General features: G+C 37.8%; 1 protein-coding gene across 2 annotated transcripts; it reads left to right on the top strand.

Annotated features, from left to right (window-relative positions):
• The first annotated feature begins 235 nt into the window (after positions 1 to 235).
• On the top strand, positions 236 to 26,891 carry sec24a (SEC24 homolog A, COPII coat complex component). 2 transcript variants are annotated; one of them, XM_072661393.1, is made up of 22 exons: positions 236 to 610; positions 6,411 to 6,914; positions 7,762 to 7,839; positions 7,945 to 8,105; positions 8,540 to 8,721; positions 8,814 to 8,916; positions 11,847 to 11,970; positions 12,111 to 12,220; positions 13,170 to 13,282; positions 13,372 to 13,490; positions 14,986 to 15,041; positions 15,267 to 15,473; positions 16,057 to 16,180; positions 17,704 to 17,862; positions 18,315 to 18,488; positions 18,853 to 18,963; positions 20,233 to 20,408; positions 20,812 to 20,949; positions 22,018 to 22,122; positions 22,804 to 22,896; positions 24,879 to 24,982; positions 25,073 to 26,891. In XM_072661393.1, the coding sequence occupies exons 1-22, from the start codon at positions 550 to 552 to the stop codon at positions 25,185 to 25,187; spliced, it is 3,117 nt and encodes a 1,038-aa protein (XP_072517494.1). In that variant the 5' UTR covers positions 236 to 549; the 3' UTR covers positions 25,188 to 26,891. The 2 variants fall into 2 exon arrangements, with proteins under 2 accessions (XP_072517494.1, XP_072517493.1); XM_072661392.1 differs by having other exon boundaries at positions 11,844 to 11,970.

The raw sequence follows: 26,891 nt of genomic DNA, 5'->3' as shown, positions 1-26,891 counted from the left end.
TTTTGTCACGACTTTTGTCATTATTGTTGCTGTTACTGAATTGAATAATAATATAAAATATTTTACATTGATTTACATGTAAAGTTAAGTATTTTTTTTTATTCTCCTAAAGTTGAGGTTTTAGAAATGCAACATGCCATCGTCATACCTGTTTCCAGTACGATCACAACTCAGCTGCGCACAGGAAATGCCACGTGTACTAACTGCGCATGCTTGATGAGTGTGCGTTCCTCCTGAGCAAACTCGCTTCCACTTCCTGTGAACGAATACATGTTGCAGGCGATCAGGTTAGAAAGGGCCTATGCTACGTAGGCGAACACAGCTACGCGATCATGGTTGTTTAGTGGACAGACTGGACAGAGACCAGTGTGCTACAGCTATAAGACGGAGGTAATCAGTACTGAACTGAATTGGGAAAGCGCTGGTCACTCTGCTCTATCTAAAAGGAGGTCGTGGTTGGTCACGTCGCTGGGTTCACTGGCTGGTTTAGTTGGTCAGCTGAGCGAAGTACGTCCGATTTTATCTGAGTGTTTTCTCTTGGACAGTGTCATGATGTCCAACAGTGGTATTAACTCTCAGAACGGTACTGGGGGGTCTTCACATGTCAACGGTAAGTCACTGCTCTTGGACATAAGTCCGTGATCTAACTTTATTCGACCTGTTAAACTTGAGCAGCTCACCTTAGTCCTCCTTACACGTAACGTGAGCCTGTTAAACTGATATAGACAGCTGAGTGTGACACCTATATGTAGGTTGACATGCTTTTGGATGGTCAGCTAGCTTGACTAGCACAGTATATTAGCTAACCTAGCTAAAGCTAATATGTGTTTGTTGTGACGCAATTAGCTACTGGTGACTTTGAAGTTAAGCTTTGTTTACGGTAGGAAACTCTTAAATTCTAAAACCCTGTATAAAGGTGGAAAAGTAATAGACATACAACTTCCCTTCATAAATCGTTTCCACAGTTTAGAGGGGGTATTGCGCATCCTCCAAAGCATCAAGGCTCCGTTTAATTAATTGTTCCTTCGACTTAAATTTAAGTTTAAAATAACAAACTAAACTTTGATAAGGGATTGGTGAAATGATTGGACGGTTATGTGTCTAAACATAGCTTTCTAGTTTAACTAGGGCTTTGTATTTGTTTACATAAAAGTTAGAGGTACACTTATTTTGAGAAACTGCTTGTACTGCCAGCGTTTTAAAGCTAGCCAGGACAGTGTTTATAAGTATTGTCACTCAGTGAACGGTTTGCTGGCTGGTTTGTCATTTGTGTTCTCACTGTGATGTTAAGGGAGAAGACCGTGAGACCGAAGATGTAAACTAGTCGTTATCTGGTTATGCACATGCACATACACATGCTTAAACTTGAGGGAAGAAAAGATTTACCTATGTGGCTTACAGTCCTAAAATAACGATCTTTCAGCTTCGCTAACTTTTTTACTAATCACAAACAGCTTTATGTAAGCTTTTTCTCCATTTTAAGATACGCCCATAGGTACAGATCCAGGTTGTTGCGATTGATCATTTTGGTGGTCTTGAAGTAGTTACGCCACATTGAGTAATTAAGCTCTTTTGTGCATTATGTATTTTAGAATTTTGTGATTTTTATAAAAAAAATATTACTCTGTGGTCATTTAGCTTGTAGCTGATTTCCGATTATCTAAGCTGGATTTTGGTTGTTAAAGTTGAAAACCTACCCTATGCTGATAAGCTTCTTGGTCAAGCTGGTCATGCTGGTAGACCAGCTAAACTGTCAAACTCAAACAAAAGCATGCCCAATGCTGGTCAACCAGCTTGACTGGGTGGAGGTGACCAGGGTGTTTTTCAGTACTCTAAATAATCGTTGGCTACAAAATATCACAACAAAGAAAAAAAGTCAACTTCAACTTTGATTAATCTTTACTGAATCTGAAAAATGAGGGTTTTTTTTCATTATATAAATTAGAATATTCTTTATCTGTTCCAAGTCCCATGTCATTAAACTGATAATTTGTCAAAATTTGTACACTAAAATGAAATATTTTAGCAGAAAGGGTGAAGGGCCTTGCTCAAGGGTCCAACAGGGTTGCTGATCCCGGGTATCGAACCCACATCATCAACAGCCCCAGAGCTCTAACCACTGCTCCATCATTATGTAGCAGCTTTTGTTTGACTATTTCTCTAAATCTAAAATGCGTCTAAAGGTTTGGGCACCCTTAGTGCAAAAGTGTGACCTAATTTCCAAAAGGCATGAAGTTGAAGATGATTTAAAATTTTTATCAAGTTTATTTATTTGTACTTCAGTGTTTTAAAACAGTTTTAAAATAACAAAAAAATAAATGGGCCAAAACATCTGTTTTGATTTCCAGGGCATTCTTGCATTTCCAGCAGTGTTTTTTGTTTTTCTTTGTTTTTTTTTTCTTTTCACTCAGATGATGTGATGTTTTCCACTTGGTATTTAATTAAATCCATTTTCTCTACCTGTAAAATATTTCCCCTACCATTGGCTGAAACACCAAAGCATAATCAATCCTCTCTCAAGCTTCACAGTTAGGGAGATGTTCTTTTCATAAAATAGGCACCCTTTTAAAAACAAAAACAAGGTGGTGTCCAAATATTTACTGTTACTGTTTACTGTTATTCATGTACAGTTGCATTTTGAAATCTAATTAACTTCTGAAATCCTAAGTTGACAAGTAACATATGAACATTTAGATATTCTTAACCATGTCCCCAGTTTGATAGTTTATTTGGCCAAGGCATCTTAAGGGACATTATTTTATTATTATTATTATGTTGTTTTTTTTGCAATTATATAATTATGTATTGAATCTGTATTTAAAGTTTCATGATTTGTTTTTTCCTCCTCCAAACACACTAACTTGTACTTAAATAATATCTTGGCTGCAACAAACAACTGTTTTGATGGTAGAATAATCTAGATTGATTATTTAATTACATGCAATTACAAAAGAATTGATGATCATGTAGCCATCAGTTTTTAAGTTTAGCCTGAGGTTGTTTTATGCATTTGCTAACTAACAATAACGGCAAATGTTTTTGAGCAAATTAATATAGATAAACTTTTAAATACATATATATGAGGTGTCTACACTCTTTTCTTCCCCATGGCCATTTCTGTGCAATGTAGCCCTTTGCGGGGAAACTCCTACGAAGATTTGAGTTTTCTGATCAAGTCAGTTGAGACTTTGTTTGTGTGCATATTCTGAAAGTGTGTAGTGGTTTATTCGGGGCAGCTCTTGTAGTGTTGGAAATTCTAATGATCCCCAGCAATCATAGACAGAAAAATCTAGCAGTAAAACTGTATTTTCCGCACTGTTGTGGCAAGTAATCCACTGTTAATGTACAAGCTGTTCCTAGTTAGCATGGCGCATGATACTCCCCATTAAGGAGATCAGTTCATCTTCTACTAATTGACCTGTGCATCTCAGAATATTAAAATATTGTGTGGTGTTTTTTTTGTTCAAAACTACTGTCATTTATATTCATTAAACATTAAAGACATATTTCAAGCCTTTTATTTTACTTTTGTATGTATCTGCGTTGCCTATAACTCAAGAAAATCAGAAATCCAGTATCTCATTGTATTAGAATATTTAATTACAAGTTTGAGTAAGTTACTGTTGAAACAGTTTAAATGCTTGGTATCTTTTGGTCTAGTTTAGCTCCCACAACCACAGTAATTGACAGTAATAGTGTGTTTGTGTGTGTGTGTTACTTTTATTATCAGTTTAATTATATCAGTTTAAACGGGGCAGTGGTGGCTCAGCGGTTAGAGCGCTGGGATATCGATAACAGGGTTGTGGGTTCGATTCCCGGGCTCGGCAAGCTGCCACTGTTGGGTCCTTGAGCAAGGCCCTTTACCCTCTCTGCTCCCCGGGCGCTGGAGTTGGCTGCCCACCGCTCTGGGTGTGTGTGTACTCACTGCCCCTAACACGTGTGTGTGTGTGTGTGTGTGTGTGTGTGTGAGTGTGTGTTCACTACCAGATGGGTTAAATGCGGAGGACACATTTCGCTGTACAGTGCACACTGTACAGTGACAAGTACGTGCACCTTTACCTTTACCTTAAATTTGCTTAAGCAGTGTTTATATGTGCTTTATAAAAACATGTAACTTGTACACAATGGTGGTAATTAATGATTAAGCTTCAAGTTTTAAGTATGAGTGAAGACACTACATGCAAGCATGTCTCACTCCAATACAGTGCAGTGTTTGCATCAGCAATGTACTTATTTTTCTTTATTATTTAATATATTTAAAAAAAAAAAAATTTAACACGTTTCTTGCGACCCTGTTGGCTGGGGCAGTGGTGGCTCAGCGGTTAGAGCGCCGGGATATCGATAACAGGGTTGTGGGTTCGATTCCTGGGCTCGGCAAGCTGTCGCTGTTGGGCCCTTGAGCAAGGCCCTTTACCCTCTCTGCTCCCCGGGCGCTGGAGTTGGCTGCCCACCGCTCTGGGTGTGTGTGTGTGTGTGTACTCACTGCCCCTAACACATGTGTGTGTGTGTGTGTGTGTGTGTGTGTGTGTGTGTGTGTGTGAGTGTGTTTTTACCTTTTTTTTTATTTGCCATGAAACGCTTGATTGTTCGCTGATCACGCTTCAAAAGTTTGGCAATTTTTAGACTGCTGCATCCCTCTGCAAGACATCTCACAATTTTGGTCCGTCAAATCTCTCTTCTGACCCATTTTGCCAAAGGAAAGGAAGTTGCCTAATAATTAAGCACACCTAATATAGGGTGTTGATGTCGTTAGACCACACCCCTTCTCATTACAGAGATGCACATCACCTGACTTACTTGATTGGTAGTTGGCTTTCAAGCCTATAGAGCTTGGAGTAGGACAACATGTATAAAAAGGATGATGTGATCAAAATACTCATTTGCCTAATAATTCTGCACACAGTGTAGACTAGGTAGAAGATGATCTGCTCAGTGGTCCAAAGTCCTCTTTTCAGATGAAAGTAAATTTTGCATCCTATTAATTTGGAAGTCAAGGTCATAAAGTCGGGAAGGAGTGTCTCCAAGGTGTCTGAAATCCAGAGATGAAAAAATCAGACCAAAAAGTAACTATTTTAACGGCAGTGAGGGCTAGTGCAAAATTGACAGATGCATATATTTGATTGCAGTTGCACTTTATATTAAGTGGTTATTTAAACTGACACACATTTACTCATTTCATTAGCTTCTACACCCACTTATACACTGCTGCCACTTACTATATTCACAAATGATATCCACAATATAAAATAATTTGGGTAGCAGTTGTATGTTCAAATAGCAATGCATAGAAAACATCTTACACAGCTCATAACAGCTCTTTTTTTATCAATTAGGAGATGTTAAATTCATTGTAATCACTAGCTAGTGAGTAGGAAGGCTAAACAACTGGACTTGAGGGATCGCTGTGAACTTTAGCTAGTTGTGTTGAACTGTGGAGCTCTGACTACTGAGAAAACCGGTAGGCAGATGGCGCAGTTGGTATTGTACACACTATTTCACATTCCAGACATTGGTGGTCATTTTTTCCATTTCCTTTTACAGCAGGTGTAGGTCTGCCTACAGTGCCAGAACTACTACCAAATAGTTTTCTTACCATGATACCTGGGCTTCAATAACCTCATTGCAGTGACACAAGCTGATTGTCAGAAGTTGGGTATTTCTGTATTGCACATCCTTTTCTGTTTGATGTTATGAAATATTCTAATAATTTGAGAGACTGAATTTCAGATTTTCAAAAGTAAAACTAGAAATGGAAATATGTCTGGATATATGCTGGAAATATGTCACTTTACATGTAATGGTTATGAAAGTTTATTAAATTATGAAAACAATGTAGCCTTTTCACACAATATTCTAATATTTTGACATTGCACTAGTAGCAGCATTAGTAGCTGTTCACAGTAAAAAGAAATTTGCCAGGTTTGCTCACACTTTAGCATGCCACTTTGTATCCTGCATACTTTTTACCTAAATCAACTATATTTTAAGTAAAGTGCTAAATTGCTGCTTTGTTATTGGGAAACATCTTAAGCATAAAAAGGCAACATTGCTAATGATTATTAGCTGATCCTGTAATTATTTTTGGATAGAGAACTTGATGTATTTGACTTGTGTATGTACATTTTAGAAATTGGCCATATAGTGATGTTGACTGTTTCCTGCAAAGCCCACTGTTGGCCACTGCTAAAGACCTTCCTCCTCGCTCTGGCACTGCTAAAGCATTTTTAAAAGCCTTTTAAAGCTTGTTGTTTCACATTTAAATATTGGGATGCGCTCTCTGTGTCAAGATACAGTATTGTGAAGAGTCTGTAATATCACCCACCCCTACTACAAGGTACATTTCAAGTTATGTGTGGGGAAATGAATCTAAGATAATACAGCTAATCTTTGGCATCATTTTATTTCCTCAGGTCCCTTCCAGATTCCCGCAACCCTTAATCCCCAAGCTCAAGGATGTGTAGCAGCCCCGCCGGGCTTTCCCACAATGTCTCCGTCCAAAGCTTCACTGCTGCCTGACCAAGATTACTACACCCCCAGACCCTATCAATCAGCTCCTCCACGAGTCAGCCTGTACCATAGCCCCTCTTCTTCATCTGTGCCCAGCAGGCCACCAGAGGGACCTTTGCAGCCCTTTTCACCAGCTAAACCTGCTGTGCATAACCACAGGGTGCCCCTGTCACCTCCTTTACAGAGCTCCCCAATCGTTCCAGTTTCCAACAGTTTAAGCCAGCATCATCAGCAACCTAGAACTGGGGATCCATACATGGACAATCAAGTGACACCTAGTTCAAACCCAGGATTTAGTCAGCCATCCATGGCTTACAGCTCGGGAAATGTGACCCCACCTTCTTTTTGTAATGCTTTGCAGTCTTCAGGCCCGCCACCTGCTCCTGCCGGTAACATCCTCATGCCAGGTAGAGTGCAAATTTACTTAGCCGTGTAGATATGATGTCATTTCTGAAGTGTGACCCAGCCAACATTAAAATTAGAAGCAGGAGAATCCATGGTTAGTGAAATGAGCCTCTGAACATTTTAACCTAAAGCTTGATTATTTTTGTTTGTTTATTTTTATTTGTTTTTGTTTTACAAATCATTTTGGTGGGGTAAGATTTTCTTCTGCACCACTTTACCAGGAGCATATTGTCAAAGTGAGACAACAAAATTACGGGTGTTACTGCAAAACCTGAGCTACTTTGACCTTTGTTCAGGTATTGTGCTTATAGGGAACTTTTTTTTCTTTTTTCTTTAAAGCTTAAACTTTTGATGGTTGAAATTTTTAATAATTGTTAATAATTCAACTGTTTTTGCTGTATAAGTTCTTCGTATACCTTTGCCGTTAGTACATTTCCTGGTGCTATAAAATGGGAGATGATTTAGTGTCTGATGTTGGAAGTGTACATTGACCTCTGTTCCCATACAAAGGCCAAATTGTTAGCGCACAGTTTTAGTACTGCAACATATTTAGTCTTAAATAACTCTAACTTGTACCAACAGGGCATGGATGCCATAAGCTGATTGTAACTTTCTGAGCAGAAGTCTTAAGAAAGTTGCACTAACTGGTCATAATATAACAATACTTAGATATTTACAATGTAACTGAGCACATACAGAAAATGGTGTTTAATGTTCACAAGAGCAGTAGCTGGAATGGTGTGATCTCTAAAAGCATTTTAAAGAAGATAAATATTTATTTGACTAGTTGCGCACATGAAAATGACTGTGTGTTTATGATTTCCTTTATGTTCATGTTTGTTTTTTTAGTACCAAGACGCATACCTACAGCACATGATATCACTCGGGCCCCTACCAGCTCTGATCAACATGAAATGGGAACCATGAGTGAGTAATGTAGAGTGAGCTAGTGGTTTTTATTAATGAAAAATGACCTGTGTCTGTCGTACATTGTTACATTAAACATTGTTTCATTGTTTCTCTTTGCAATAGCTGGCCCATACCCACCTCAGCCTGGACAGATGAACAAGAAAGCTTCCACTGCTTATCCCTCATTGGTGCCTGGTTACCAGAGCATGCTAGGGACACCCCAGACATTACCTATGCACCCTCTGACTCAGCCTTATAGCTCATTGCCTCAACAGTACTGTCAGGTGCTTAGCCTTGTTTTCAGATTTGAGCCGAATGACCGTTTGTTTGTGGTATTTTAAAAAACAATGTGTTTGAGACTTGCTGTTTCTCTGTCTTTTAGTAAAACCACAGCAGCACCTGGGTTGACTTTAAGCTTTTTCAGGAGTACATTTAAGAGTCAAAGGAAAAAGTAGCAGCAAGTTAGCATTGTGCTCCACCACTCAAAACACATTCTGTCAGTGTCTGAATCAATTGATATAAATTGAATCAAAGACCATGCTATTTAAACCAGCACAAAGTATGCCAATGTGGCTTGATGCAGTTTGGGCCCATGACGCCTAGTCCAGTTTGGGAATGTTAAAAAGATAAGTGATGGGAAGTAAGTGTTTATCAGAAGGTATTCATTTGTCATGAATCACAACTAAATTGTTTTTCTTGGTCCTTGTGTTGTGTTTAGCCTTCTGTAGGTCCTGCTCAGTTGAGCCCGACCATGTCGACATTAAGCCTGCAGTCTCAGACCTCTGAAGCACTGAGAGTGATGAACCTCCTGCAGGAACGAACTCTCTTGCCCCCTGGACCCATTCCTGCCCCTACACCTTGCTTGCCTCAGGACCTGCAGAAACTCAACTGTAGCCCAGAGTAAATTCATGTCAGAAATGCCTTGTAGAATTTGGAATTGATGGTACATATAACTGCAAATTGTTTATTTGGAGTTCTCTTCTTTTCCACAGGGTCTTCCGTAGTACACTCACCAGCATCCCTCAGACACAGTCACTGTTAAACAAAGCCAAACTGCCTCTTGGATTGTTGTTGCACCCTTTTAAAGATCTCTCAGTAAGTAATGTATATTTCTTGTTCTTTCAGTAAATTGAAGATTTAAATGAGCTTTTTTTCTAGTGCTAAATTAACTTTCTTTTTTTTTCTTTTTGTTTGCTTGAACAGTAAAAATATTACTATATGTTAAAGTACAACAGCAATTATTCATTAATAGCAAAGCATAGAATGCATAATATAGATAGCAGGTAATGTCAGAAGCTTGTGTACAGAATAACATAACCTATAGCAATCCATATATAAACAAATGTGCCATGGTATGTTTCATGTAAAATGACCAAGTGTAGATGGGGTGAAGAACTGTCAGGCTGCAAGCACTCTGTGTGCCTCTGGAACTTTGCTCTTTATCACTCTGGAAAACTCAACCAGAATGCTGATTCTACAGGCCTTCTCTGTATTTCATTTGGTGTATAAATTCTTGATGGCAGGATGCAGTGCTTTTAGAATAAACTAATATCTTTACCGTAGGTTAAATTGGATACTTTTTTTGGTTAAGCTGCACTTTTGCAGATGTTGTAAAATTTTTGTCCAAAGGCCAAAATTGCTTTCACCAGATTTATTAAAAAAAAAAGGCAAAAAATTTTTTATGTTAAAAGTAGGAAGCTAAAACGCTCAAGCATTAAATGTTTTGATTAAAATAACTGAAAATAAAAGATTAAACCGAGAAGAAACAAATCTCTCTGTTTACTTTGCCTTGGGGAGGCAGAGCAGCCTGTTCCCTGATAAGGCCTTTCCTTCATCAAACAATACGTTAATCTCTGTCTTAACTGTTTACTCCATACTGTGTGTATTAACTCTTTATCACTGCAAAAAGCACTTAACACTTTCTTTGTTTTGACCTCTAAATATTTTGATATTTAGTCTAATTCTAAATATGGTCATAATATGTTCAAGCTTGCACATCTCAGACATTATTAGCCTGAGAAGGTTTTTGCAAATTAGCAGTTGCTTTTTTGTTGATGCACTTTTTAAAAATGTATTTTACATTTTTATAGATTAACATCTTTAAATATATGGTTATTTGATGTTCATTTTAACAATATTAAGAGATGACTGTACAGTGGAAAGAAAAAGAACCATTTGGAATTTTATGTTTTTCTGCATAAATTTGTCATAAAATGTGATCTGATCCACATTCAAGTTAGCTTTGTCATGTTCCTTGGTCGCCTTGTGTATGGATCTCTTCAAGTCAATTCCTATTAAGGTTGATGCTCTGACTTGGCCACTCCAAAAGTTGGTTTTTGTTTTTCATAAGCCATTCTGTTGTGAATTTGCTTTGTTTTGGGTCCTTGTCCTGTTGCATCACCCAACTTCTACAGTTTGAGATGACGTACAGACACTCACATTATCCTGTAGAATTTTTGATGCACTTGGGAATTCATCTTCCCCTTAATGATTGTAAGCTGGCCAGGCCCTGATGCAGCAAAGCAGGCCCAAATCATGATGATGTTTCATCTGTCTACAAAACATTTTGCCAGTACTGTTGTGGAGTGTCAGTGTGCCCCCCTTTACAAACTTCAGGTGTACAGCATTGTCCTTTTAAGTAAGCAGCTGCTTTCTTCTTGGTGTCTTGCCATAGACACCCTGCTTGTTCAAGGTTTTACAGACTGAACACACATATTAGCATGTACCAATGACTCCTTCAAATATTTGGCGATCACTCGGTTGTTTCTTTACCTTATTTCTGAGTTTCTGTGGCGCTCTTGGTCATTTTGACTGGGCGCCCACTTCTTGGCAGAGTAGACACAGTCCCAAATTGTCTTGATTTGTAAATTGTTTGCTTGCCTCACTGTAGACTGGTGAAATAGGAGTCTTTGAAATCACTTTGCAAACCTGTTCAGCTTTATGTAAATCAACAATTTATGACCCCAATTAGCTTTTTTGAGATCGGTAACTCAATACTTTGGCATACTTTAGCCACTAGCACTGGATTTTTATGGTTGTTCTCATTGAAGACCTGAATGATCAGATTTCTTTTTGTGTTATTATTTTAGGCACATTATAATTGTCAATACGCTTGACTTGGATGAGGAACAGATCACATTTTATGACAAATTAATTTCAGAAAACCAAAATTCCAAAGGGTTCACATACTTTCTTATCTTGCCACTGTAAAATAACTAAACACTAAAGTGAAGAAATTGTCTTTTTTTGCAGTTAAAATGTGAACCCACCTATTGCAGTATGCAAGAAATATAAAGCTGTGCAGACAAGACATTGTGGGGAGTTATTTGCATGTCCAGTGTGCCAAACTGGCAGGCCCCTCAAACTAGTCTTAGCTCAAGTCTTATTAAACATGTGGTAGGAAGTTATTATTTATATTCTGTTCATATTCCATTTTTGCCTTAGTAGTATCCTCTAAATGTTTAAGAAGACTTTACACAAGATGTTGAAACATTGCTGTGTAGATCTGATTACATTCATACAGAATTTCTTGTTTTTCTATTTTTCATGGAGCAATTGAGATTCCAATTTTGCTTAATTCCTACAAAACCGAAACAATATTCCGGTGTATATAAAGTGTGTATATAAAGAAATAAGAACGAGAAGAAAATTTGTATTGGTATGGTTGATAATGGACAGTAAGATTTCATGCTTTGGACCTAATAAATAAATTATTTTCACTTGAAATACATTAATCATTTGCCAGTTTAGCCCGCACATCTGTGAATTGGGTTCAGCTAGAGATTACATGTACATATTTCAGCATTTCTAATTATTTTTATCTGAAGGTTTGTGTTCTGCATGGACATCAAATAAATAGGAGGACTAGTGGGATAAAATAGACATGTATTTTCAAGAGACTAATGTAATCCTTACCTGATCAGACTAGGAAAACACAAAGGGAATTTCATGTACTTCGTTTTTGTTTTTATTCAACTGTGATTGAATCGGATACCCTGCTGTCTTTATTTGTTCCTCTGTAGCAGCTGCCAGTAGTTACATCCAGCACCATAGTACGTTGTCGTTCCTGTAGAACCTATATAAATCCATTTGTATCCTTCCTGGATCAGAGGAGGTGGAAATGCAACCTATGCTATCGAGTCAATGATGGTGAGTAAACTTTACATTTCAGGAATTAATACAATCTGTGTTTGGCTACATTTATTAGTCTAAATGACTGAATCGAAAATCCAGTAGTTTTTCAATATTCAGTGACTTGCTTTTTTTGTTTATCCTTTTTGTTGGCCTAGTTCCTGAGGAGTTCATGTACAATCCAGTCAGCAAATCATATGGAGAGCCACATAAAAGGCCAGAGGTTCAGAATGCCACCATTGAGTTCATTGCTCCCTCAGAATACATGGTAAGCAATTTAGGTTTCATTCAAGGTAACCCTCTCATTTGACCTTGTGGGTGTCTTATCAATAATGTCAGATGATGAATTAACATATAGATGCATGCAAAAGTTTGTTACTGTGAATAGCTAAGTAAGTAAAATATGATCTGATAAGCAAATGTTGGATAGTTAAATAACACGTTTATTTAATATTTGAAGCAATATTACTTTATTTCCATCTTTTACAAAAAGTTGTACACTCTGCATGATCAGTATTTGGTAACACCCCATTTGCATCATTATTCCGCCATTGAAGCCATACATTCTACAGATGGTATGATGTTTACTTCCAGAATTTGCTGGCATTTAATGTTATTAAATCAAATCCAAAGTTCTTCATATTTACTTAGATGCTTGTTTGAAAATGTCTGATGCTGAATTTTGTAGTGAGGATGCAGGAAATGTTTTTGCCTTTCCAATAATCATCACAGCATTTAATTCATTCAACTTTGCAGTTACCAGGAAAGGTGGATGTCATTTCCTTAGTACATTACAAACTAAGACTGTAGCTAGCTGACACTTTTGTAGCGTTCTCCAGCTTCATGGACAATACATTTAATTTTTCATAAGAGCTAAGCAGCTACTAGGAAGAGCCCATAGCTGATTTTTTTTTTTTTTTTTTTTTTTTTTTTGGGGGGGGTCTGATTTGTTTATTTATATAAGACATGACCTTTTAAAATGATTGTGAAAAAGCCATATCCCTGTTAATTTAATGAAGTTGTGGGTGCCCACATTTGCATGGTGTTCTTTTCTTTTTTTTCTACTCTAAAAATTGAAACCTTCACAAATGTGATCTTTATGCAACTCTACACTGCTACGATTTTAAATAATTTTGGGACCTCAAAAGTTGCTTTAGTTTTATGATGTGCATTAAATTAAAAAAAAAGTTTACTAACTGAAAGCATCTGCCACCCAGCTGAGACCACCACAACCTGCTGTATACCTGTTTTTGCTTGATGTGTCCCACAACGCCGTGGAAACAGGATATCTTGATGTTGTCTGCCAGTCACTTCTAGAGAATCTTAATTCGTAAGTGCACATTTTATATGTAGCCATGATCTAGTAGAGTCTTAGTAGAGCTAATATTTTTTTTATAAATGTGCTTTTATGCTCTTTAGTCTTCCAGGAGATACAAGAACAAAGATTGGCTTCGTCACGTTTGATAGCATGATTCATTTCTACAACCTGCAGGATGGACTTTCCCAGCCACAGATGCTCATTGTTTCAGACCTTGAAGGTAAGCCACAGGTGATTTTATTATATTTCCATTAAATTGAACTATCAGATGGATGTGCCTTGGGTGCCCAGGAAGTGGCTGTGATGAGGTCGCTCAGACCGCTCTATATAGGTGAGACAGAGATGGAGAGGGTGAAGACCCTACTCCACATACTCCTACAACACATGGCAAATTATTACTTTCTTAGAAGGCTAAGAAAATTTGGCATACCACTCAAAATTCCACAGGTGCAGGTCCTTACAAGCTCCACTACAGTCTGGTATGGAAACTGGACCAAAACAGGAAGACTCTCCAGCAGGTGCTCAAAACTGCACAGTCCATCTCTGGAGCAGCCTTCCCCACACCAGGAACATTTGAAGGGCACTCAACAGGGGACAGTACACACCCCTCTCTAAAACACAGCCTCCTCACACTTCTATTATTAGACAGATATTACAGGAGTGGGATGTCCAGGACAACAAAACTTTTCTATCCATCAGGATGCCCCTTTCCATCAATCTGAGTAGTTGAACTCTGGCCAAAGCACATACTCGCACATCATTATTGAGCTATATTTAACTGATTGCACACACTATCATTACATTACTGCTGGCATACTACTGTTGCAATAATACACAGTGCATCTTATGGCAATGTTCTTTGCACAATACTGCACATGTAACATTACTGCAATGCTCTTTGCGCAATACTGCACAGCAGTGTTAACGGTTTGCTAAGCTACTTCATAGATTGATAGATGGATGACTGTATTAATCCCAACAGTATTACAGCAGCACAGAAGTGCAGTGAAAAGCAAAAACAAGCTAAGCAAACTAGACCAAAGCAAAATAAAGAGCAAAGTAGCCTCCCATATATGTACAAATACATATACAAGAAGGAACAAAGCAGTTAGTGTTAAGTGCAGTAAATATCACATAAATATTATGCAGATGACTGTGCAGTGTGTATTGTCATACCAATAAGACATCTCTATATCCAGTATAATATTTAAACTAACAACTGAGTGACTGCTCTGTAAACAGTTATTTAGTAATACAATTACATTAATGTCCCGATACAGTGATTAGCAATATTAATAGCCACTTTAGTAATGCAATATGCAAAAATAAATGCATATACCAGCTAACAGCTAAGTGACAGTGCTGTGTAAACAGTAAACCCAATAATATAATATAATGATTATGTTCTCCTATGTCTAAAGTCGACTACTTACTTGACTATTTAAGGTTTAGTCTAGTATTTAACTTATGCTGTATAGTTTTTCCCATATATGTATTGCATATATGTCTTTATAGCTGGTGTATTAGTGAAGGATTAGCAAAGTAAGATTTCATTGTACACTGTAACTACCTGTTTGTTGTGCATATGATGACAAAAACTGTTTACAGGATATGTATTCCATGTCCAGTTTTGATTAGTCTGGAGAATCCTGGTGTGATGTGTTGCTATTTATGTTGTTATTTTTACTCATTAATTTCCTTTTTTTCCTTTTTAGATATTTTTTTACCTACTCCTGACAGCCTTTTAGTAAATCTCAGTGAATGCAAAGAGGTAAGTCGCCCCCCCCCCCCCCCCCCCCATCTCTTCATTTAATTAATTGCATGCATTTCAGTTAGCAAGTTCCTTAAGAATAGATATATAAAGTCAGTTGTCTGGAGTTTATAACCTTTCATATAGTATAGCAGCAATGCCCAACCTTATTTTGATGCTGGTGCCTTTAAAAAAATGTACAGAATACTATCTTTTAATACTGTCTTTTTTTGTGTATGTGTGTAGCTGGTGCGAGACTTGCTGAAGAGTTTACCTCAAATGTTCACAAAGACAATGGAGACTCATTCTGCACTGGGTCCAGCCCTACAGGCTGCCTTTAAGCTGATGTCGCCCACTGGTGGCCGAGTAACTGTCTTTCAGACCCAGCTTCCAAACTTGGGTGTGGGAGCTCTGAAATCTAGAGAAGATCCCAACCAGAGAGCATCAGCAAAGGTTTCCTGCCTTGATCTCCTAAGATTAATATTAATACGGTAGTCCAAAATTCAAGATATACTGCATTCTCAAATAAAAGTGCTCCAAATGGTTCTTTGAGTGATGCCATAGAAGAACCACTTTTGTAATAGAGATTTAAGTGTGAATAACCTTTAACTTGATGTAAAATGTCTTTACCAATTTAAAGGTTCTTTACACTTGCACATCTCTAATAAAAAAAAATATTATTTGCCAATTTAACCAATTTAAATTCAGTTAAAAGTTGTTTTTTTTTTTTTTGTTTTTTTTGTTTTTTTTACACTTTCACATCTCTATTACAAACATGCCCCTGTCTGGAACCCAGACCCAATCAGTTATTTTTGCATTGCTTAAAAAATTGCAGCTTAATTTTTAATAGTTATTTGTCAGTGTGAAGAACTTTAACTTTGGTAAAGCAACTTTACAGTTTATATCTATACTTTACACTTATATCTATATTAAAATATGGTAAATGGTGCTTTGAATGTTTTTTTTTTGAGCAATTTGGTTTAATAAAGAGTTTATGGTGATTATGCTATTAACTCTTATTTGTTTTTCGTCCCAGGATGTTCAACATCTTTCTCCTGCGACAGATTTCTATAAGAAACTGGCTCTTGACTGTTCTGGACAGCAGGTGGCCGTGGACCTCTTTTTGCTGAGTGCACAGTACTGTGATCTTGCCACTTTAGGTCAGTTTATTTCAAATATACAACTGCAACATTGATTGTATCTCTCTTTCAGCTAGGGTTTGTGGCTCCAAGAAACAGTAAACTCCACAAAAAACAAACTAAAACTTACATATACAAATATTAGTAATCTGTATGTCCTAAACAAATGGATAAGCCTCATGCTTTTATTGTGTAAAAAAAAATCTCTCTTTGAGATGCCTGAGTTTGCCCTATTTAGTTGAGACCACATATTTTCAGTTGGGTTTGAGACTGAGAGGGCCAAAATCTTGATTTTGTTACCGCAACAATATCTTTGATTTTGCCCAAGCGCGAGCCAGGGTTGGCCTTCTAGCAGAGGCAACTCAATTTTCAGCTATGTTCTGGTGTTGATTGGAATTCATTATGTCACTCCCCCTAACAAGAGCCCTTGAACCACTAGCAGCAAAACTGTCCAAAGCATCAAAGAGCCACAACAAGTTGCCATTCATTGTACTAAAATAAAAAAAAGAGGTGACGGAGAAAAAAAGAGAACTTGATATAAGTGCAAAAAGTCCTTTGTATAAACCTGTGAAGCGTGTAGCCTACCTTCCTTCCACTCTAAAGCATTAAACATTTTCATTACCACAAAATTGGATTTTGACCAACTCCAAAACAGCTGACCTTGTGTGGTGTGTGACATGTGGAATAGTCTCTCAGGAAGGCTGATCCACTAGCAACTGACGGTAGTTCTGATGGTAAAGTCTTTGTGCCAGATACTACAGGACTCCTTCGTAGGTTTTGTAGAGTGAGTTGTCAACATACACAGAAAGTATGAGTTATACTTTTTTTTGAGAATCTACAGGTGTTAAACAAGGTGGGCAACCAGTAGCAGCCCAATGCTGGTACCTATATGCATAAAAAATATCAAATAATGTTCTGGATAATAATGAAAAATCTTGACAATACATAAATAACTGATCATGATATTTACCCATTCAACCAGCGATAGCTTTTAACCTCGCTTCAGTGTTCTCCTGCTGTAGCAGTTGCACTGTATGTACATTGAGATGGTGTAAATATTATAAGTCAAGAATGTATATTGTATGTTTGTAGAAAACCACTTATAATGAATATTCTGTTACTTTAGGTTGCATTCATTGCTGATACAGATGTACAAATGTGCACACAGTGTGGATAGACTCTGTACTGAAGTATTGGCAATAAAATAGGGCTCCTGCATAATGCCAGGTGTGGGCTGAAGGGGTATAAAGGCTCCCAGCATTAAACTGTGGAGCACTGAAACTGTGTTCTCTGAAAAGATGCAACTTATTCTAATACTTTTGGGATGAGTTGAGGGGTGGGGAATGAGGTGGGATGGTTATCATTAATCAACCTGACCTTGCTAATGCTCTAGTTGCTAAATGCGGTCAAATCCTCACAGCAGTGCTCTTCTACTACCAGATCTTCTGGACAAAAACAAGTTGTAAACGTCATACTTGGTCCTAAAATTGTGTAGCAGAAACTCTTAAGCGCTTTTTTTTTTGTTTCGTTTTGTTTTTTTACAGGATGTATATCTAGATATTCAGCAGGAAGCGTTTACTTCTACCCTTCATATCACAGCCAGCACAACCCTGCCCAGACAGAACGCTTCCAAAAAGATCTCAAGAGGTACCTCACCCGTAAGATTGGATTTGAGGCTGTTATGAGGATACGCTGCACTAAAGGTTTGGGATTCTCTTTTAAGCACCTGTATATAGGCATAGTCACTAATGCCGTGTAGGTTGTTCTAAAAGATTTCTTAGAAAACGGTTATGGAAGCCAGTGTCGTTATAGATTAATGATGCAGTAGATTTGAAATGATGAACACATTGGAAAATTGATCAACTTTTTTCGGGTTTTTAGGAACCCTGTTAAACCAACACAGTGTTTTCATTTTTGGTCATGGAGTCAAATGTCCTGGCAGATCTTGTTGTTCTGGAAAATTATTTTCAACATCATTCTCCTGTTTTCCTATAGCTGAGCTGTCTTTTAAGAGCTCCTGAAAATAGATAACCTTGCCTAATTGCATGGCGACAGAGTGACAAGTGACCAGTCATTTCCCATGGGAGATAGATAGACTGTATGTATTGTGCAGTACATGAGCAGGGGCTTACTTGGTCTGTTTTATTTTTCCTAGGCTTGTCCATACACACCTTCCATGGAAACTTTTTTGTGCGGTCTACCGACCTCTTGTCGTTACCGAACGTTAACCCTGATGCTGGCTTTGCTGTGCAGATGTCCATTGAAGAAAACCTTATGGACATGCAGGTGGTGTCATTCCAAGCAGCCTTGCTCTACACTTCCAGCAAAGGTATTACCACTTCAGAGGTTATTTTTGTGTAAGCTCAACAATGTGAAAGGCATAATAATTAAAAACATTAACTTTAAGTTACATGAATTAATCATAAGTTTGTATTTATAAATTGTGTAATCATTTGTAAAACAAGCCTAGTTGTAGTCTTGAAATCTAGTTTGTCATTTTTGTGAATGCTTTTATGAGACGATGGAGTTCAGAATTGAACATATCTTGTAATGATCAGACATTAACAAACATTAATTACTTAGTTAGAACCCTGACACATCAATGCTGAAATTCAATTCAATTTGTCATCATTCTAATACAGGGTTGTACACTACAATGGAACACTGTCTATGTCTGTATTGTACGTTTTCAGGAGAAAGGAGGATCCGGGTGCACACCATGTGTTTGCCTGTGGTGAATTCAATGTCCGATATATTTGCTGGAGCTGATGTTCAAGCCATTATTGGTTTGCTGGCTAGCATGGGTAAGACTCTCTTTACGTCTACCAATTGTAGAATGCAGTGGCATTCATTTTAACTTTGGGGGAGACACATTACTCATACCACCCGACCTAACCCATCATAGTATGGTGTGTGTGTCTGTATATAGTATACCATATTGATGAGAGAGATAGATCAGAACAAATTCTGTTTAATATGGCAAGCTTATTACCTGGGTCTTTTTGTAGTCTACTGAATGTTGTTATTGTTTTTAAAATTAACAAGTGCATTGTTATGTAATGCATTATTATGTATTTGTCAGGAGTGGCTAGGTCGGACAGAGAGGGTGAACACTCGCAGGGGATGGACCAAAGCGAGAATGTTCATTTAACACAACAAATGGGGTAAACACAAGAAAAGGCAGCAAACGTTACAGGGGAAAAAGGGTCAACCAAAACACATCAGTGACAACTGAATGTAGGCAAAGCAAAAGAGCACACCTGAGGCTGGCGAGACACAAGACCTAGGCTAGCTTGCTGGAGTCGAGCTAGAACTGAGACGTGAACCAAAACCTACAGGCTGTGCCTGGGGAATACTGGGTAAAAGACTGCGCTCGTCAGGCGCTCTGAACTTACGAGACGAGAGTGCGCGAGTGATCAGCTGCCAAACCCAAAAGACCGAACCAATCCGGTGATGGGGCTAGCTACCATGAGTCTCTGGCGTACGTGTAGCTCGTTACCTGAGCTCTTGAACCTGAGTACGCTTCGTGAGATTAGCTCCGTGAGCTAAGCTAGCTGCAGCTGGAAAGGTCCACTCAATCCTGTAAGCTCCACAAACTCGACCGGTGAATACTAAGTCGACTTCTATTCCGTGAGTCCAACAGAACCACTTCTATCTACTGAATCCGTTTATTAGTGCAATGGGCGCATTAGTTGCACTGGGTGCAATTCTCGGCAACCGGCTGTTAGCACTAGCCCTCCTTATATACGCCAGCCACAGGTGGAACGTATTAACCAAAACAATGAACGGACACATGACACTAACACAAACATGAAACAAGATGGCGACAAGTGTCAACGTAAAAATCTGTGAAAAATCTCTCAGTCCTGAAACATGACATAACCATGACTGTGAACGTGAAAATCCTTCTGGACCCCTGCGGGCCGTGGCACGAGACCCCCACCTACCCTTATGGTAGAATGGTGTACATATTTGTGTTAGCTTTTTAGCCGCTTCTGTTTAATCACATAGTTTGGAAACTTTTGTCACAGCATTTTACGGTAACATGCATTTTTTGTCCTATTATTCTGCAGCTGTGGATCGTTCAGTGACTGCTAGCCTGAGTGATGCCCGTGATGCTATGACCAATGCTGCCATCGATTCACTGATGTCCTATCGCACCTCTGTACTTACCATGCAGCAACCTGGCCTTCTTGCTCCTGCCTGCCTGTGCCTTTTCCCCCTCTACATCTTAGCCTTGCTCAAACAGGTATTCACACCCCTACCCATGTATTCCCTATGCATCATACCTATTACAAAAGGGAGACTGTGTGTGGTCAAAAGAGACTTAAATATAGTATAAATTCCAAAGCAGAGAATTTTATTTTATTTTTTTTTTTGGTTGTTTTTTTTTTTACACAGAATGATTAAAATGAACAGTAAATATAACTTTAAAAGTTATATTAACTTTCTTAGTATATCATTCCTAGGTTTTTTCTATTCCATGTACCATTTTCTTTTTACCTCTTTTACTGTTTATAATCCTGACCATATACATTTTACTATAAAATGTGTGAACCAAGGTCAGGGAACTTAACCCAAACCTTCAAGACTAAAGATCTGCTATAGCTAGAGCTGCTGTTTTGCTGAAGCCTGAAGCCTTTCTGTTTCAGAAAGCATTTCGAACAGGGACCAGCACGCGGCTGGATGATCGAGTGTTTGCTATGTGTCAGCTGAAGTACCAGCCACTGGCTTACCTTATGCCTATGATCCACCCTTCCCTTTACCGACTAGACGACTTGACTGATGAGGTGAGACAGCCTTAAGATTATATTGGCCGTTAAGTAATTTAAGCAATGTTGTTGTATTTTAATTTGAAATAGTATGGAACAATAAAGGGGGGCACATAGTTAATTGCACATATGCACTTTACCCTTTAGTTGTTGCATGCATAATTTTCTTTGTATGGCTGCTACCAATTGGTATGTGGAAAACCTACTTAGCTAAAGGGGCGGTTTCTGCTTTTTGCTTTAAAAGAGAATAGAATTACTCTAGATTGAAGATGTTAACTTATTTGGAGCACTCAGCAAAACCAGAATAAAGTCTGACTAGCTTATATAGTCCAAAATGTACTTTGATTAACCTCTACAAAGTGGTTCAGAAACAATGATGATCCTGTCTCCGGTCATGAGATGTCTCCTGCCTTTAGTAAGGGGATAAACCAGTTAGTGGCCTGAGGGTAAACCGGTAAGTTATTTTAGCTTTTAAGAGACAATTGTTAAATCTAGGGAACAATATGTACTGAATGACCCAATAAACTACAATAGTTATAATTTTATCATTGTTACTTCATTCAAAGTTATGCGGTACAATTCTGTGTCTAATGAGCTTATTCTAACCCAGTTACAGCTGTGTTTCTCAGCTTTGCTGACTACACAATGCAGACCTTGAAGAAATGGATAAATGTAATGTGGCAAACAATACAAGTAGCATGTGTATAGTGCTGGGCGCTAGGACGTCATTATGATTAGCATTTTTATATAATTATTATTTGTAATCGAGGTAGAGTTGCACAGTTGGCTCAGTGTTTGAGTTTCTTTCATATCACAGACTGGACTAGGTGGAGTTACATGACTACCTATGCGGTAGTTTTTAAGGGGCTGTAATGCATGGACACAGTGGGGAAAATGACTAACAATAAAAAATATATGTTAGCAGAATAATAAAATATTGAAATAATCTGTGTGTACAAGATTACATTGATGTTCTAAATGTCAGTTTAGATCAGTAGTCAGGTTTTTTTATTTAATTGCCCAGTCTTACATGTGTTTCCTTAGCAACTCATGGCATGTATTTTGCTTTTTTGCCTTTGTACACAGGGAGCACTGAACGTCAGTGACTGCACCATTCCTCAGCCTAGAATGCTTCAGTTGACTGTGGAGAAACTCAGCAGAGATGGAGCATTCCTGATGGATACAGGCTCAGTCAGTGCAAAATAGTTCACACACTAAATCACCATCCAGTGTGATCCAAAGTCCAAAAAGAATATGAAACATAAAAAAAAAGAAATAATAGCATGATTGTGTTACATTAATTATTACAACTCAAACAAAAACAAAAAACATTTTAGCCCTATATTTAATTAAACTTTGAGTAAAATCAAAAATGGCAAAAGTTGTTGCTTATGTTTATTTAAGAATCAGATGTTCTGCCATCAGTTAACCCACATGGACAATTGACAGAATTATCACAGTAGGTGGCTAAGCTTGTTTAGGTTCGCTTTTGCCTGCTAGGTTAGCTTTTTCTCACTAGGTTAGGTTAGTTTTAGTAGGCTTCACAGATCGAGTCTGGGTCTCAAATATTGAGAATATTATGTTCAGTAACCCTCCAACATACTTATCGACTTCTATTAGTTTTGTCATTTTCATTGTTGCTTTTACAATTACTATGTTACCACAGAGTTTATTACTTGAAAAGAGAACAAATTTGAACGGCTGATAATTAAATGGCTAATTATGTTTTTGACAGGGTGTCATAGTAGAAATGTATAATCAATAAACATTTTGTGGGGAAAAGGAATGGCAGAGTTACAGAATATTACATTTACCTTCAAATAAACAGTGAATACAAAAAAATATTGACTATGATTACTCTTTGTCTTTCAGGATTTGTATCTCTGGGTGGGAAGAAATTGCAACCCTTCTTTTTTGAGCCAAGTGCTCGGAGTCCAGAACTATGTGAATGTGCCCCTGAACATGGTTAGTCTCCAACAGTGCATCTTGTTTTTAATTAATATATTTTTCAGCCCGCCCATCAAAACGTTGTTGTTGTTGTTGTTGTTGTTATTATTATTATTATTATTATTATTACTAATAAAATGTATTGTTGCATACACTGTAAATGTTATCACAAAAGTGAGTACACCCCTTACATTTCTGCAGATATTTAAGTATATCGTTTCATGGGACAACACTGACAAAATGACACTGACACAATGAAAAGTAGTCTGTGTGCAGCTTATATAACAGTCTAAATTTATTCTTCCCTAAAAAGAACTCAATATACAGTCATTAATGTCTAAACCACTGCCAACGAAAGTGAGTACACCCCTTAGAGACTACACCCCTAAATGTCCAAATTGAGCACGTTTTTGTCATATTTCCTCCAAAATGTCATGTTAGTCACTTGTTAGTGTTACTAGATCTCAGGTGTGCATAGGGAGCAGGTGTGTTCAATTTTGTAGTACAGCTCTCACACTTTCTCATACTGGTCACTGAAAGTTCCAATATGGCACCTAATGGCAAAAAACTCTCTGAGGATCTTAAAAGACTCATTGTTGCGCTACATGGAGATGGCCAAGGCTACAAGAAGATTGCCAACACCCTGAAACTGAGCTGCAGCACGGTGGCCAAGAACATCCAGCGTTTTAAAACAGCAGGGTCCACTCAGAACAGACCTCGCGTTGGTCGTCCAAAGAAGCTAAGTGCACATGCTCAGCGTTACGTCCAAATGCTGTCTTTGAAAGATAGGCGCAGAAGTGCTGTCAGCATTGGTGCAGAGATTGAAGAGGCAGGGGGTTAGGCTGTCAGTTCTCAGACCATACACCGCACACTACATCAAATTGGCCTGCATGGCTGTCACCCCAGAAGGAAGCCTCTTCTGAAGTCTGTACACAAGAAGTCTTCAGCAAACTGTTTGCAGGCTATGTTTACAAAGGACATGGATTACTGGAACCATGTCCTATGGTCTGATGAGACCAAGATTAATTTGTTTGGTTCAGATGGTCTCAAGCATGTGTAGCGTACAAAGATAAGTGTGTCATGCCTACAGTCAAGCATGGTGGTGGGAATGCCATGGTCTGGGTCTGCATAAGTGCAGCAGGTGTTGGGGAGTTACATTTCATTGAGGGACACATGAACTCCAATGTGTACTGTGAAATACTGAAGCAGAGCATGATCCCCTCCCTCCGGTCGCAGGGCAGTGTTCCAGCATGATAATGACCCCAAACACACTTCTTAAGACGACCACTGCTTTATTGAAGAGGCTGAGGGTAAAGGCGATGCACTGGCCAAGCATCTCTCCAGACCTAAATCCAATAGAACATCTTTGGGGCATCCTCAAGTGGAAGGTGGAGGAGCGCAAAGTCTCGAATATCCACCAGCTCCGTGATGTCGTCATGGAGGAGTGGAAAAGCATTCTAGTGGCAACTTGTGAAGCTCTGATAAACTCTATGCCCAGGAGAGTTAAGACAGTTCTGGAAAATAATGGTGGCCACACAAAATGGTGACCCTTCAGGAACTTTCACTAAGGGGTGTACTTACTTTCGTTGCCGGTGGTTTAGACATTAATGGCTGTATATTGAGTTATTTTGAGGGAAGAATACATTTACACTGTTATATAAGCTGCACGCAGACTACTTTTCATTGTGTCAAAGTGTCATTTTGTCCGTGTTGTCCCATGAAAAGATACACTTAAATATCTGCAGAAATGCTAAGTGTGTACTCACTTTTGTGATACACTGTATGTTGCTGCGGTCATGCAAAAAAACTTGCATATCTTTTTTTGCTGGTTTATCCTTTTTGTAAAAATGTGAATGTAATTTCTGTACATTGTATCAAAATCCCATGATAAATGGAACCAAAGAAATGCTCTGAAATGACTTCATAGTGTTATGATGTGCTGATACATAATTCTGTATTATGCTATAAACATGACATGCACTCTGCTTTGTGTTTCACAGAATCTGCTACCGGAGTTGGATACAGCAGAGTCCACCAGAACTAGAGCTTTCATTGGCTGGCTAAAAGAGCAGCGGCCTTTTTACCCTGTTTTGCATATTATCAGGTTGGCCGCCTTTTGTGAAATTTAAGTGGAAAGTACATATAAAACAAAGACATTACAGTGATTTTTTTTTTCTTTTCTTTTATATCACAGAGATGAAAGCCCTCACAAGACCAGCTTTATGCAGAATATGATTGAGGACCGGACCGAGTCTGCCCTGTCTTATTACGAATTCCTGCTTCATGTGCAACAGCAAGTCTCCAAGTAGGCCAATCAGATAGAGATGTTGGATTTGCCAAACTCCTCCACAGAACCTCCTCAATATGTACAGACCGTAAACATGCAGTGTTTGTGTAGGCACACAAATCCCTCCCAAATCGATGGGTTAGAAGACCCCGACTAAATTTGCATTGCTTTGTGGTAATAAAAGTTGAAGCAATATGTAAATATTGGTTGAAAACTAATTGTTTTAATCACCGTTTCTGTGATGCCAACTTATCTACTTTTAACTGCCTATTTAGCCTATCACAGTTTAGCCCTCTTCATTCATACTGCAGCTCTCAGGAGTGTTTCCACTCCAGGACGGGCAATCAAAACAGAACTCATTTATGTTATATTTGTCCTGAAGGTGTAGTAATTATAATGGATAAGTGGATTTCAAGGAAAAATGTAATAATACAACCAAAATGTTGAATATGGGCCCTTTTAAACAATGAGCTTGCTTAATGCAACATTTAAAATTCTGTCTTTTGCCTCTGTAGAGAAGAAAAAGTAAAAAGACTGTATATGAATATAAATTGTCTTATGGGATCATTTAAAACATTTTATTGGCTATTTTAAGCGTTCATATGGATCCCCAGTGCATGCTATAAATTCAACTTTCAAATCAGTTGGTTTAAGGTTAAAGTCTAACCTAATATTCTCTTTTTGGATCAGTAGGTAATAAAAATGTTTCATTTATTATGTTTCCCTATATTGACAAAGTGGAACAAATATTCATTTACCTAATTTATTTGTTAAAAATCAAGTTTTTTGTTGTTATTGTTGGTTTTTTTTTGTTTTTGTTTTTTTTTTCCTCTTGAGATTTTATTTAGTGTGTGACGTTTATGTGATTGTTAAATCTTTGTTGTAAAACATGCTATATAAGAGACTAATATTTTATTGGAAAGTGGGAAAACACATTTAAGCCAGGGGTGCTCAGTCTTAGTCCTGGAGATCTAACTTTCTGAAGAATTTAGATCCAACACACCCTGCTCTTATAGTCATATGCCCCGGAACGATTTTATTACCTGGTATCAGGTGTTCAGTATTAGGGTTGAAGCGAAACTAGGACTGGGATTGAACAACCCTGCTTTAATGTATTTATGAAATTATAAGAACAAATTAGGTGTTTAAGACTTTTGTAAAATCTTCTGATGAGCTTAAGGTATGTATGAAGACAAATTATTCACTACATCTTTTGAAACATTTGTCTTTGGAAGAATGATTGCAAAAAGCCTTTTGCTTTTTTCTTATTAGCTTTTGGAGTTGTTTTAATATGCAAATAATGTTTGGCCATATTTACAGATTTGTATTTTTCCATAAAACAAGCAAATGTTAATGTTATGAAGAGTTTAAAAAAAAAAAAAAAAAAAACATTCTTTCAGGTGATCAGTCCATCCATAGTTCTTGTTAGCCTATAGTTATGAAGGAATAATTCTGCATTTTTAAATGAACTTAATTTCTATTTAATGTACTTTAATAAATAATAGAATCTGTCTTAAGAGTAATATTGAGTATTGCTTAATTCTCATCACAACCTCTTTTAATAATTATTTTATAGAAATCCCAATTACAGTTCTTTCACTGTTTAGCAAAATACCTTTATATGCAGTCAAGTGAACATCTAAGCTAGGATAATTTGTACATTGTTAAAAGTTTTGTAAATGTGTAAACATTTCTTAAAGAATTAAATCATAGTTCTGTATGAGTA

Source organism: Salminus brasiliensis, chromosome 18 (genome assembly GCF_030463535.1).
Source record: "Salminus brasiliensis chromosome 18, fSalBra1.hap2, whole genome shotgun sequence".
Classification (NCBI taxonomy): Eukaryota; Metazoa; Chordata; class Actinopteri; order Characiformes; family Bryconidae; genus Salminus; species Salminus brasiliensis.
Note: the sequence above shows the minus strand (reverse complement) of the source record. Positions and strands in the feature narration are given on the sequence as shown.

Excerpts from the sequence above, each read along its gene's own strand:
- sec24a (XM_072661392.1), top strand. The coding sequence starts at position 550 with ATGATGTCCAACAGTGGTATTAACTCTCAGAACGGTACTGGGGGGTCT. Across the intron at positions 6,915-7,761 it reads CGGTAACATCCTCATGCCAG|TACCAAGACGCATACCTACA; the intron begins GTAGAGTGCAAA and ends TTGTTTTTTTAG. Across the intron at positions 15,474-16,056 it reads ACCAGAGAGCATCAGCAAAG|GATGTTCAACATCTTTCTCC; the intron begins GTTTCCTGCCTT and ends TTTTCGTCCCAG.